The following is a 14,061-nucleotide window of genomic DNA, read 5'->3' on the forward strand; positions in this document are numbered from 1 at the left end:
TCCATCAAAATCAGCATTGATGAAGGAAGACTTGAAGGGCTCCGCAAATTCACACAAGAGCATCCAGGCATGGCGCATAATGGCAATGCCGGAACCCGCTGCTCTGGTCGTGCCTTTGACTGCATGTGCAATAAGCCGCATGGACGAGTTCAAAATAGACCCCAGGGTGGCTAGATGAGAGACTACCTTATCCTGCACCTCACTGGACAAAGCTCAGAGAGTCTCCAGTAACTCCTTAATTAGATCTCTTTGGGGACTAGCAAAATGTGTCATAAAGTTCAAAGATCTGAGTGAGAACGTCAATGAAGTGTGGACCCGCTTTCCAAATCTGTCTATCGTCCTAGACTCCTGGTTAGGAGGATGTACAGCAGGACTCTCATCGGCAAGTTCTTTCTTGGTGGCAGCCATCACTACCATGGCATCTACTGCTAAACCCTTGGCCCAATACTGGTGGCCCTTCAGCAGAGAAAGAATTTTGTCTGGTCTCTGGGAATAGGCTATATGGAATCCAGGGCCTTCCAAGTCTGCTGCGTGAACAGCTTAATAAGATTGTCAGCGGGTGGGGTCACCCAGAAAGTAGATGGTCGAGCACTGAATGCTTGCAAGTACATGGATTCTTCTGAGGTCGGGTCTTGGAGATTTCTGTTACCCCTCTGCTACAGGATCTCTAGGATGTCTCCAAAGAAGACATCTTCAGGGGGTGACCGGAGGAAAACCTTCCCCTTCATAGAAATTCATGTCCTCGGCGACAGATTCTTCCAGGGACTCTAGGTGCTTCCTCTTACACTTCTTCTTACAAGGGGGTTCCTCAATGGGGATCTCTGAGGAAGACTCCGAAGAAGAGGGGCCCTGTGCAGGGGTAACTTGAAGCTTTGGTGCTCTCTGTCCTGTTGTGGGAATTGGTTTCAGCTCTGGGCCAGAAGATATGGTAATATGACTGATGCAGGAGGAATCAGCTGAAATCCTGCAGAGGCTAAAGCTCTTCTATAACCTGGAAGGCAGGGGCCCAGAAGAGGAGTTGGAGCCCAGAACCGAGAAAGACGACCTCGAAACAGAGGTCACACCCTGCTCTGAGAGTCCACCCTCAGAGGCAGGAGCTGATGAAGGACCTGCAACTGACAAAATCCCAAGAGCGAGGGTCGGCTCTGCATAAAAAACAGGAGCTGAGCCAAGACCCACAGAACCGGCAGCTGAGACTCGGCCCCAAGAATCTATCGGTTCCAAGGAGAGAACTGAAGAAGTCAGAGCCACATTCAGTGCTGAGGAATGGATGCTTAATGGCACCAAGGTAGCTGGCACCGGGAGGATCAAAGTGCTGGGCTCTGAAGCTCCGGTAGATGTTAGAGGAGGAGAAAGTGTAGGAGTCCTTGGAGAAGATACCCCAACTCCAGAAGGCAGAGAGGCTTTAGAAGGGGAAGAGATACCTCTGGCCGTCGGCAGCCGATCCACCAATCTCATGACGTCTACCTTGGTGAGAGTCCTGGAGGACAGAACTGAAAAACCTGAAGGGGACTCTGGTCGTTCCAAGAAGGGACTGGGCAACTGGCCCGCAAAGTGGTCTATGGAAGGCAAATACCTTGTGCTGAGAAAAACCTTTTCTGGTAATGGCAACAAGGGGATGGGTAAAGCCTGTTGAGGTGCCATAGGAGAGGTCAGCAATGAACTGGAACCAAAGACGATGGTGGTGGTGCCGAAGGCACCATAGCAGTAGCAATCGGTGCCAAGGAGTCTTGAACTTGTAGTTGGTACCTTAGCTTTTGGTTCCGAGGAGGTAGTCAGAACTGAAGTGTTATGTTTTCAGAACTGAAGTGTTATGTTTTGGGACCACCAGTGCTGTGGGAGATGCAGGCATCGAGTGGCTCTTCTTTTTGGAAGAGTCAGATTTAGAAGCGTCAGGCTTGGACAAGGCTTCGCTGAAAGAGGTCTTTAGTAAGCCCTTTAAAATGAGCTGATTTCGATGCTCGACCAAGGCCCAATGACTAAAGGCCTGGCAGATGTCACAATTTAGATCTAGGTGAGGAGTTCCTAGACATAAAACACAGGAAAGATGCCCATCGGAACTGGGCATCTTTCTTCCACAATCCTGGCACTGTTTGAACCCAGACGTGTCTTTTTAGTTTTGCCATTTTGCATTGAAAACACACACACATAGACACAACACACACACACACACACACACACACACACACACACACACACACACACACACACACGATGGAAAAATCTACCAACTGTGGCAGATAAGAATGCCAAAATGGTAATCAGAAAAGAAAAGGAAAGGAGGTATTAATAACGATACAGAGAAATACCCCTAGAGGTAAGAAAGGCAGAGAAGGTTAATAATAATAAGGGATAAAGGGTACAGCATTCAGACACACACACAGTAGCCAAAGTTATAAAAGATATAGACAGAAAATATCCATATATGTATATATACATACATATATATATATATATATATATATATATATATATATATAGCTTAATAAAAAAAGAATTTTGAAAGACTTGTCAGACAACAATGGCTAAAGCGTCTTGCTGACAGAGCGGCAAATGAGAGCTGGAAAAAATGGAGAAGGGGCATTATGGGTAGAGTCTTAGCTCGAGAGTTTTTTTGCTGGCGCGAGCTGTACAACAGCCGAGCTGGTTCTGAGGACTGGAACAGAGTTCCATTTGTCAAGAATGAATAAAGACTGACAATATTAGATCACAGAATTACTGAATTAGGCTTGATCACCCAAACTGGGAGTATGACAGACAGGTACAAGGAATGAGAATACAGTCCATGTAAAAGCTTCAAGTGGAAGTTCCTTGTTTCTGAATGGGTAATTCTTCCTTGATGCAAGTCAGACATGTGATTTAACTTGTGTGCCTTTTTTTAATACAGACTGCTCACACTGCATTTAAAATATTTGCAAATGTTTTTTGCATGGGTATGCTTTTTAATAAATGAGGAGATGACTCTAGAGAATGCACCTTTGTAAGTGTATGTACATATGAAATACGATCAAAATCAGGGTTTTTGATTTGAGCTGTGTAGTAAGTATAATGATGATGCACCAGTCTGCTTTCCTCCTGACAATTGTTTCATTTTGGAATTACTATACAACAGGATTGCAAAGCGTGTTGTTATATACACGTTACAAAGGTGTAACAAATGAGATTAAAACAAATAAAACATGATCACAATTCATAAAATGGCAAACAATAGGAAGTTTGTCAATTATCTAGTAAAAATGTTCAGCAAGTGACCTGGAGCATCATATTACAAATAGCACCACTGTTTTAAAGAATGCAGAAATTACACACAGACTTGTAAATCCAAGTTCCAGCTACAATGTGCACCAGCAAAAAAAGTCATCTTGAACTCTAGCATTTCACCAGCACTGACAAAGTAAAATACTTTCATCAGAAAGGTTACTCACCCATTCCCTCCACTACACTCCTCCAAAATGTCAACACAGATTTTTGATAAATACTTCCATTTCCCTATAATTTTTGCCAAATATGACTTGTACTTAAATGCGCCAACTCAAAAAAGGTGCCACTGTCAAAAGAAAAAGATTACTTTTTTTATTCTCTCTTACCAAAAAGGCAGCAGATATCCCAACATCTTGCTTGTTAGAGGACACAGCACTGTCAACTGCATTCATACTCAGACGGTTGGCCCAGAATTCTTCTGCACTGATCACCTGACTTACAACAAGATCCTTGTATAGCTGAAATAATACAGGATCTTCCTGAAGCATCCTAAAAGATTAAAAAAATAATAACAACAGAGTTACAAAAATAAAGGCCATTTAATTTTAAAATCAGTAATATTATTGCATGCTTGCTAACCAATATTTCTGCTGTTTAGCAAGTGTAAAATTAAAAACAAGAAAAAACATAGAAAAAGTGTGTGTATATCTGTGTGTGAGAGAAAGCATGTGTGTGTGTATGCATGAAAGTGAAATTGATCCATTATTTTACACTTGCTAAGCAGCGCTTTTGCTATTCAGCAAGTGTAAAATTATAAAAAAAGTGTGTGTGTGCTTCTGTTTCTGTCCCCATGTGTGACTGTATGCATGCTTGCATGCATAAAAGCAGAAGTGTGTTTGTATGAGACAGAGTGAGATCAATCAAGCAGAAGGAGCAGACATATGAGGTATGCATACCTCTCAACCTCTTAGCTTAAGAGATTTGTATAAAGGCTAAAATAAAGGGGAGACAAAAGCTCAAAAGTAGGGACAGATTTTAAATACAAGTCTAATAACATTAGAAAGCTGGTAGAAAAACAAGATTTGAGTTAGCATGTATTTTCTGAAGGAAATAAAGTCTGAAACTCAAATGTATGTCATTATTAATTGACTTCAATCACTAATGACTGCCAGGAAACAACTTTTATGAGTAAGGGACCAAAAATGAAGTAAACATCTGGACATTTTTTTGCAAATCTTGTATTTTAGATGCAAAATACTTCCTCCAATACCATTTATGTATACTATAGCAAGTATAAAACATTAGACAGAGGAACTATTTTACATAAAAAACAAAAAAAAAAACACAATAATAATATAGTATTTAAACAAAATAAAGCAAAGCATATCAATTTTACAGACAGCCCATTCTCCAACCACAATAATGCCCTCAAGGATGTGTGTTACTGTGTAAAACTCCATTCCAGTACAGTAGCCCACACTCTGTTGGGCATTATTGCTTGTGTAGCATTGTGACAGCTCTTGAAGAGTACATACTGTGCAACCACGTCATTCCCCTGCAGAAATATCCAATGTTAACCTCCAAGAACACACAGACCATGAGGAATTTCAGAGAAATACAATACTTAACTGCAGTGAAAATGTTTTACACTTTTTATTACCACATAACACAGCAGTTAAGAGCTTTTGTCTCTCTGGAAATCATCAGCACTACCAAACACTTCTCATTACACAATTTTATACTTAAAATCCAGATCACATATAAAAATTCAACTAACAACATTCAAGACATTTGAAATGGACTGGTATTCCACAACAGAAGTTATCTGAAAGGGTACATTGTGTGTATGCCCTAAACTTGGCAGCCAAATCCTATAATAGTGAAGATGCAATCCCACCAGCAGAAATACTTCATTCTGAAACAAAAAACTGTGGCAGAAGGACAACGTACTACAAGTTGGAGACAGCTATCTTCAGAATATTTTTCCTTGGAGGGTCAAAGTCATTTTTGATGCAGTTATGGAGGAAACACTGAAGTTTATCTAACAAAAACTGAGCAATCAAACAGAAGGAGATTCTTATTATTATTCTTCTGATAATAAAGCTCACACAGAAACTATGGCAGTGAAAGCTTTTCCAACATTCCAAAGGAAAATGCTTGAGAGACAGAAAAAAGTACAGGAGTTGACTAGAAAAACCAAGAGTATGTTGGAAACGAACCAGAGACAGGAACTGGGAGATGGAGATAAACAGGAAGGAAACCAGCAACTACAAAATTAATGAATAGATGTGGGGTTACAAAGCATCAAGCACATTTGTGAAATATGATAGAGCAAGAAAGCCTGGAAATACTAGACTTTTTTAAACGTGTAGGGGACTCCAAAGGAAGGAGAAAGGGGAAGAGGAAGGAGAAAGGGGAAGAGGAAGGGAAGTGGTAACTTAAGTAAAACAGTTTTTGTTCTTAACAGTACTTTTATAAAGTATGACATATACTGCATGTGTTATAGTAAAGCTTTATCAGTTTATGTGTGCAATAAGGACACTAAAGTAAACAGTGCCCTTTCTTTCATTTATTTTTTTCTTTCTTTTTGTTCAGTTTTAAAAATGTAGGCAGTGAAATGTAAACAGAGAAAAAAACCTGGACAAAAGAGCATACTGATATGCTTTTTCTTAACTTTTGCATATGATTGCATTAAGGCCCTTGGCTCAATCTAACAAGTTTTAAGCTTAAGCAAGTAAATAAAAGAAAACACTGAATGTAATGAAGTTTCCCTTTAGCAAATAAATGTTCACAGTGCAACATGAGAAGCTTTCAGCTGAAGGCAACTGTGTATCTGGTTCTCACGTTTCTGTGGAGACAAGCTGATAAAAGCAATAAAAACAGAATACTTTTTTCTTTCAATGACTAAAAGACAATGTTTTCTGAAAGCACTCAAGTTGTTTTTGACATCTGGGAGAGGAATAAGGACAATACAAAAATAGACCACATTTGGTGTAAATAGAAGCACAGGCTGTGCCATGCATCTTGATAATGTTAATTATAAGTCACTTCAAGCCTGTGAGTGTAGCTGTCAATCTGGGGCAACTGTTCCTATCAGGAGGGTGAAACTTCATTATTTGAAGATGCACATAGTTTTGAGTATTTGTATTAATAGGTTATGGAGTGTTCTGGGGGTATGTTTGTCTTTTTGGGTGAGGGTTTTCATTAAAACAAAAAGTCTTGTAAGATGCAACACAGGTTCAAATGGATATGACAAGAAACAACTGTATAAAAGAGCAAACTATCAAACATTAGTCTATGCATGCAACACAAAAGCTGAAACTAGACAGTTAAAAAAACTATTACACATAAAAGGTGGGAATAATAACTTCTTAACATAATGGCAGCACTTTCCATATTATATTTGTATGTGAATGGTCTCAAATGTATACACAAAAGAGAGTAGTGAACTTGTATTAAAAAAACTTAAAGAGTGCAAATAGCTATGCTACAGGAGACATATTTGGAAAGAACTGAGTATGTGAATTTGGTTAAAAAGGATTTCAGGATAGTTATTCAACAGAACATCTGGCACAAAGGAAAAGGGAAGTACTTATATTAACTGTTAGAGGGAATCCAATTTTGACAATACAGGAAAAAAAGATAATAGTAGATTTCTAGCAGTAAGGAGCTACTGGCAATTGAGAAGGATTAAGCTGACATGTATTTGTATTCCACCTAAAATTGCTACAGTAGAGCTTAAGAAAATTCTGGGAGAAATAATCAGCGTTCGGTAGGGAATATTACAAGTGGGGAATGGAATTGGATTTGCAACAGTGAGGATGTATCAGAGGGGGCCTAGGAGGGAAAATATAACGGCAGAGGGTAGATTTTTGAAGAAATTTATGAAAATATTTGTCATGGAAGATGTGAATCAGTAGGAGGAGCTCTGAGATAGTTTACATATTATTCCTCAAGGTACAAAAACTGTGCTAGGCTAGGCAGAAATTACATTTCACAGGAACATGTGCATTAATTGAAAGTTTTGATATGCATTCAAAACTATATCAGATCACATGCCAATTACTAAAATAACAATGGAGGGTAATGATATACAAATGAGACACTGGAGCTTTCCTACCTATCTGTTAAACCAAGAGAAATTTATGGAATGGGTACTGGAAAGTTTTCAGGAGTTAATAGGAAAGACAAAAATTTCTTCAGAAAATAGAGTTGGGAAGTGGGATAAAATGAAAGTGGAGTTTAAAAATAGGATAGAAATAAAAGAAAAAGAGATATGGTTAAGAAGTAAAAAATAATTATTTTGATGGACTGCAGAATGGGGGAAATCTCACAGAACAAGAAGAGGTGCGCCTGCAAAGTGCTAAAGAGAAAATAAGGGACTATCTCAATAACATGCACAAGTTTAGAACAATTGTTGTTAAGTAACTCTTTTTTTTTTTTTCAAAAGCCTTTAGCACAATGGCTCAGGCAACAGAAAGTGGAACAAGCTGTTGCCAAGCTTAGGGAGCCTATAACACTGAAAATAACCAGAGATTCTGTGCAGCTATTAGAAATATTTCAGAAATGTTATGAAAATCTACATAAAGCAAAGAAATGTGGATATAAATTACAAAAGGAATGTTTGTGGAAGAATTAAATACAAAGGTTAGACATAGATGTGGCTCAATTATGAACAGTTAGGACAGGAAGACATGAGATAAAAATAGTGATGTATAACCAATCTAGTAAGTCTTGAGGAACAGATAGTATTCCTGTGGAAGTTTGGAAGCTAGGAGGGAAGAAAGTAATAAATATCTTGAGGGTTTTAACAGTATTTTAAGGGAGGAGAAGCACCAACATCCTTGAAGAAAGCTGTGGTGGCCATAATACCCAATGATGGTAACCACCCATCAGATCCAGCTTCATATAGGCCAGTTTTGATTCTAAACCATGACTACTGATTATGACTGTAATGGCTAAAAGAATGGCAAAGGTGATGCCAAAACTGACAGATGCAGATCAATGTGTGATGATCCAGAGTGAAGCAGAATATAAGAAAATACCACTGTGTTGTTGGTGGGGCTTAATGCAGAGAAAACATTCAACCAGAGTAAACTGGAATTTTACAAGGAGGGTAATGGAAGCATGTGCATTATCTGACAAAATAATAAAGTTAATTAAGAGGCTTTATGATGGATCAGATTCAAAAGTTAAAGTTTTTTTTTTTGGGGGGGGGGGGTCCTTTCAGATAAATTTTGTATGAACAGAAGAACCAGGTAAGGGTGTCTTCTTTCTCTTCTATCATTTATGTTATATTTAGAACCACTGGCAAAGAAAATAAGGGACTCAAAAATCCAAGGAAATAATTGGTACAGTAACCAAGAAAGACTTTATTTGCAGATTATATTATTTTGTATGTGATAAAACCAGAAAATGTCATTTCGGTGTTGTGGAACATTCTGAGACATATTCAAATTTTCTTGGGATACAAAATTAATGAAGATAAAACAAAAGCAATATCTGCAAACTATGAACCTGAACTCACACACACTGTTTCAGCAATACCCATTTGTATGAGAACATGATAAAATAAAGTACTTAAGAGTAGGAGTTAAAAAGGATTATGTTATGGCAGCTAAGGATACGTTGGAAGAGACTAAACAAAAATAACACAAAAACTGACAAGTTAAGATCTGCTTTAATATATGGAAAGCAAGATACAAGCAGTGAAAATGCTTTTAGTCCCTTTAGTTTTATACACAGGTCAGGTATATTATTATCAACAAATGAGAAGTTGTATATAGCAATTAATAAAGAGTTGAAGGATTTTATCTAGGAGGGGTAGAGGGGAAGAAGGCAAGAGTCAAGTGGGCTAAGTTGACTCTTGCAGTAGAACAAAGTGGTTTGGGATTACCTGATTTGAAGGACTATTTCAGAGCTACACAGTTAAGGCTGCTAAACATAGCACAAGCAGAAAGTGATAATTCAAACTGAAATGGGGGGAAGCTCAACAAATACGGACAGATTGGGATTTTGGATCCCAAAAGGGATGACTGTGATTAGGGGTACAGAGAACAGGCAAGGGGGTGAAATTACTGGAGAAAACTGGCAAATGAACCAATGTATTAGCAGCAAATAATTAAAAAGATGGAAAGGTAATAGAATGGGAAGATGCCAAGAATTCATTTGGACTTCAGGCTACAGATTGCTTTCCCTATCAAGGACTGATAGGATATCCATATTCCTTTCTCTCTGCCTGTACTAGTAAAAGACCACCACTAGTAGAGGTTTTAGTAGACTCTAAAACAGAAGCTGCTGTTATAAAAGGGATAATTTTTAGGGCATATAAGCTACTGCACAATAACTACAGGAATCATTCAGAGGGAGTTAGAAAAGAATGGGAAGAGGGAAGTGTGGCCAGGATACTGACTGACTAACAGCAGATTTCTCCTTCTCTGCTACTTTATTTCTATTTTCTGACAGGACTTTATATATCTAAATTATCCTGAATGTTTTTGAATGGACATATTTTCTTAACATGTACAGAAAGGATACTGTCTAAAAAAATTATATATTTAGTTATCTTCCTGTCAAATTCTGAACTAGAAAGTTTTTTTCACTGGTAAACTAAAATGAGTCATCCAGAAACAAACTCACATGACTTATCCTTGAAAAAAAGACTTCAGTATGTTCTTACTAATATACATGAACTTTCTTTAAAGATGGAAAAAATGGACAATAATTTAGACAACTTTAAAGAAAAATGTTTCAAACAAATGGAACAAATACATTAGACTTTAAAACAACAGAAATCCCAGAGATCCAGTATAGAGGATGCTCTAAATGACATGGAAGGAAGGGTTATCTGATTATGAAAACAATACTGAATTTTTACTGAGGCAGAACACCTTAGTATTAAATAAAATTGATGAATGGAAAACAGATCCAGGAGAAATAATATTCACATTTTTGGTTTGCCTGAAAAAAAAAGTAGAAGGGGTGAATATAGTAAACTTAACATCTTGGCTTCCTAGGACTTTGAATTTACCTGAAGCTATGTCATATGGTATTAAGATAGCATACAGATCTTTAGTAGCCTCTTCTTTGAAGGGAAATCAGTCACCAACATCTACTATTGTTAGATTATTTTCATCTCAAGATGAAGAACTAATTCTTAAAACAGCTTGGTCTAAATCTCCTATCAAGATAGAAGACAAAATAATAAGGTTTAATATTCCAGTGCTGTGATGGCTAAAAGAAAGAGTTTCTTACTATTGATAAAATAACTAAAGATAAGACAGATTAAAGTCGACTAGCTATTTCCTGCCAGACATAAATATTTCTTCCTGATGAAACCAAATCATTTGAAGAACTAGACTCTGTTATGTCATTCCTGAAAACAAATAAAATATTACAGCAATGTGAAGAAATGGCCTAGAGCAACAGCTCCTTGAAAAGACAAGTTGAAAGAAATTAATGAAAAATTAATAAGAAGAAACTAAAGGAAAAATAACTTCCAACGTAATATGCTTTAATAATATATAACAACAGTATATTAGTATATTTCAAAGTTTTCATGATAAAGTTTATTAGGTTCTATTGATGTCAGTGTTAAATGGAAAGGAAGGAAACATGGATTCATTCTTTCACAAGGTAACAAAGTTTTAATTTCACTTTTATTAATTAGTTAACAACCTTTACTAATAAGAGGAAAAAAGTTTTTCTTCTTGCAGATAATATACAACTTTATATACTCAATATATTTATTAAAATTAAACATATAATTATTGTTTTTTGCTGATATTTTATTATTTTTTGTTCATTCAAGTTTCCTTTTGTTTTATGTTTTGAATATAAACTAGCTGCATTACTATAAAACTGATAACTATAAAGTTACTTAAATATGTTCTTTTTTGTTTTATATATTTGTTGCCTAGGTATACAACTATAAATTCTGAGATGCCTGTTAATTGTTATGGATTTGCTGGTGAGGTCTGGAAGTGATAAGTATGTGTGTGAAATTCATTGGTTGATTCACTTGCTTTTCAGTTTAGCATAAAAGTGAAATGGATTTATTGCTGTTGATAGCATGTTTGTCATTAGAAAATTAAAGTAGTCTGTCTTGTTTGACATTTAGGTAAGCAGTTAGTATGTGTGTGGTGTCCGAGATTGATCTTCTCTTGCAAGTGGAAGATCATGTGGTAGATATGTTGACTGGGTAAAGTGTTTTGTATTTTCTTTTTAACTTTTAGGATAATTTTATTTTTGCTAAGTATTACAGTGGTGGTGTTGGAAAGAGGAAACGGAGTGCACTTGTTGCTGTTTTGTTTTTTACTGCTGCTCTTAAGTAAGAGAACAGTAACTTGACTGCTTGGTTATAACTACGATCAACAGTTGTGGTGATTTTCAATAATAAGCAGCAAACAACAAACTCGATCACCAAGGCTGGAACTTATAAACTTTTAATATAAACGATAAAAGCCAATAAAACAAGGAGAGCTCTTTTATGGCTGACAGCCGCTTCTTCAGACCATAACATCAGGGAAAATGCTTCAATACTTAAATACAAACTAACCAATCAAAAACAAGGCACATCACATGTCTTCCTGCTACAAATCAGGTAATCTGAATTAATTCATAAAACCCTAATCAAAAAACTTCAGAAGAAGCCAACAGAATCAATGCCTCAAGCCACGTGCCCGCAAGACTGGTTTCATTTGAGTGTCATTCAAACCAGAAGACAAGTCAGCTTTCAGTGCAATAATTTATCTGAGCTCAATACATTCTGTGACTTTTTTGATATCACACCCTTTTCTGGTTCATACAATAATCTCTAAAACAGTAAATTTAAAACAATGTACATGGCCAAAGTAAATAGCATGTCTAGCTAAGGCACTGACAGATTTCTTAATCCAAATATCACTTATATGTTCAAGTACTCTCTTTCAGCATCCAGTTGTTTTTTCCAGCATAGAAGCTATTGCATCCTTGACACTTGGCATAACAAATCACATTTAAACATTTACAATCTGCATAATAATCAAAATAAATATGGTAATTTTAGAACTCGTGACCCAAATATATTTACTGCTTGACAGGACTGACATGGAAAAGTGCCTGTACGATCAGAGCAGATTTGGTGTACTTGGATCATTTATAACATAATTCTCATTTTAATGATTTGTTGTTATGAAAAGAAAACCTAGGTACAGGTCCTAGTGCCTTTTTAATCATTTTGTCAGGCATAAGCACTGGCCAGTTCTTTCTAATGATCTCACATATCACTCCTACATTACTGGAATATGTAAGCACAATGTGAGGGGTAGTGGCCTCACTAACAGACTAACAGGATACAGCTTCATCACATTCTTTAAAGTATGGTTGTGCATTGGTATCCCTCATCAGACGTACTTCAGTAGCCACTTTATGTACTTCTGTGTATGAACAGCCTCTTTGATATAAAACATCAGACATCTGATCCAAAGCTTCATCAGCAGCGCTACCCTTACTGTGGAACCTCGATGTTCTGAGAAGCTGTCCCTTTAATACATTCTGAGTTACATGTTTAGGATGCATACATGTCTTGTGTAAACTGGTATTTCTCTTGCATGGCTTTTTATGAATCTTGGTCCCTGCCCTGCCAAATGCAACCTTTGCAACAGTGATATCTAAGAAATCAACAGAATCCTTAGAACAATGATGAGTACATCTTAAAAAGGTTGTTGAAGTATGTAAATACTCAATGAAGAAGAAAAGGCCATCAGACATGCCTCTCCATACTAAAAAGTTGTCATCAATGAAACGTCTGTAGTAGCTAATATTTTCAGTAAAAGGATTATTTGAATAAATATTCTCATATTCCCACTGTGCTAAAACTAAGCATAGGAGTTGGCATAAACCATGCCCATTGCTACCCCAACACACTGCAGATAAAATGCATCTTCAAAGATTAACACATTACTTGCAAGAAAAAGTTCAAGAAGCATTCATGTCAACATCACTTTGTTTGGGGAGAGGTCACTTCTTCTGGACAAAAAAAGCTCAAACGCATTCAATACCAAACTCATGTGGTATAACAATAAAAAGTGAGTTAATGTCAAAGGTAACTAGAAGCAAATGTTCAAAGTCCTTCGAGTCTTTACACCACGCATATAAATCTCATACAAAACTTTTTGTATCCTTCAGGACACTAGGTACACCATCTAGAACAGGGGAGCAATGTTCTTTCCACATAAATGGATAACGATTCAGTCACCCATCCTCTACTGGAAGCAACTGACTACATAGGGAGTCATTCAAGTTCTTATGTACCTTAGGTAAACCGTATAAACTAGGTACAACTGGATTCTCAATAGAAAAATACTTGTACATATCTAAAGAGATTATACTGGTCATATGCAAGTCATAGACATAAAACTCAACTTTATTAAATCAAACCTTCCACTTGATGTCTTTGGAGAGGCATATATGTAGTGGCATCCTCTAGCATCCGATACATTTTAGTTATATAATGCTGTTTGTCCAGAAGGACAATACCCCCACCTTTGTCTGCTGGACAAATTTCCATACATGGATTCTCACGTAGTGTCCTTAACGCTTCATATTCGCCGGGAGTCATACTAAAAAACAAAGCTTTGTTCTCATGTGTAAAACTTCCAACGCAAGTCGTTCTCACAAAGACTGGTAAAAAACATCAATAACAGAATGTGTACTTGGTGAAAGGAACTTGGTTTCTTAAAGGGGTTCAGTGTAAGTACTTCTTGCTGAAGAAACATTCAACTTAAGTTAGTAGTTTTTGCAAATAATTTTAAATCAATAATCATATTAGTATTGGTCTTCTTAGCTAGAATGAAAGACTCGTCTGTTCAAGGTGAAGTC

The 14,061-nt window shown here is 36.9% G+C and overlaps 1 protein-coding gene across 1 annotated transcript in view; it reads right to left on the minus strand.

Annotated features, from left to right (window-relative positions):
* Window positions 1-14,061, minus strand: part of GTF2H1 (general transcription factor IIH subunit 1) — a 1,328,232-nt gene that overhangs the window by 1,079,714 nt on the left and 234,457 nt on the right. Inside the window, exon 5 of the mRNA XM_044059405.1 lies at window positions 3,588-3,750. Coding sequence (XP_043915340.1) covers window positions 3,588-3,750 — 163 coding nt within the window. The remainder of the gene's footprint in view (window positions 1-3,587; window positions 3,751-14,061) is intronic.

The sequence above is a fragment of the Protopterus annectens genome, chromosome 17.part0, assembly GCF_019279795.1.
Source record: "Protopterus annectens isolate FY-2018-M chromosome 17.part0, PAN1.0, whole genome shotgun sequence".
NCBI classification, from domain to species: domain Eukaryota; kingdom Metazoa; phylum Chordata; order Ceratodontiformes; family Protopteridae; genus Protopterus; species Protopterus annectens.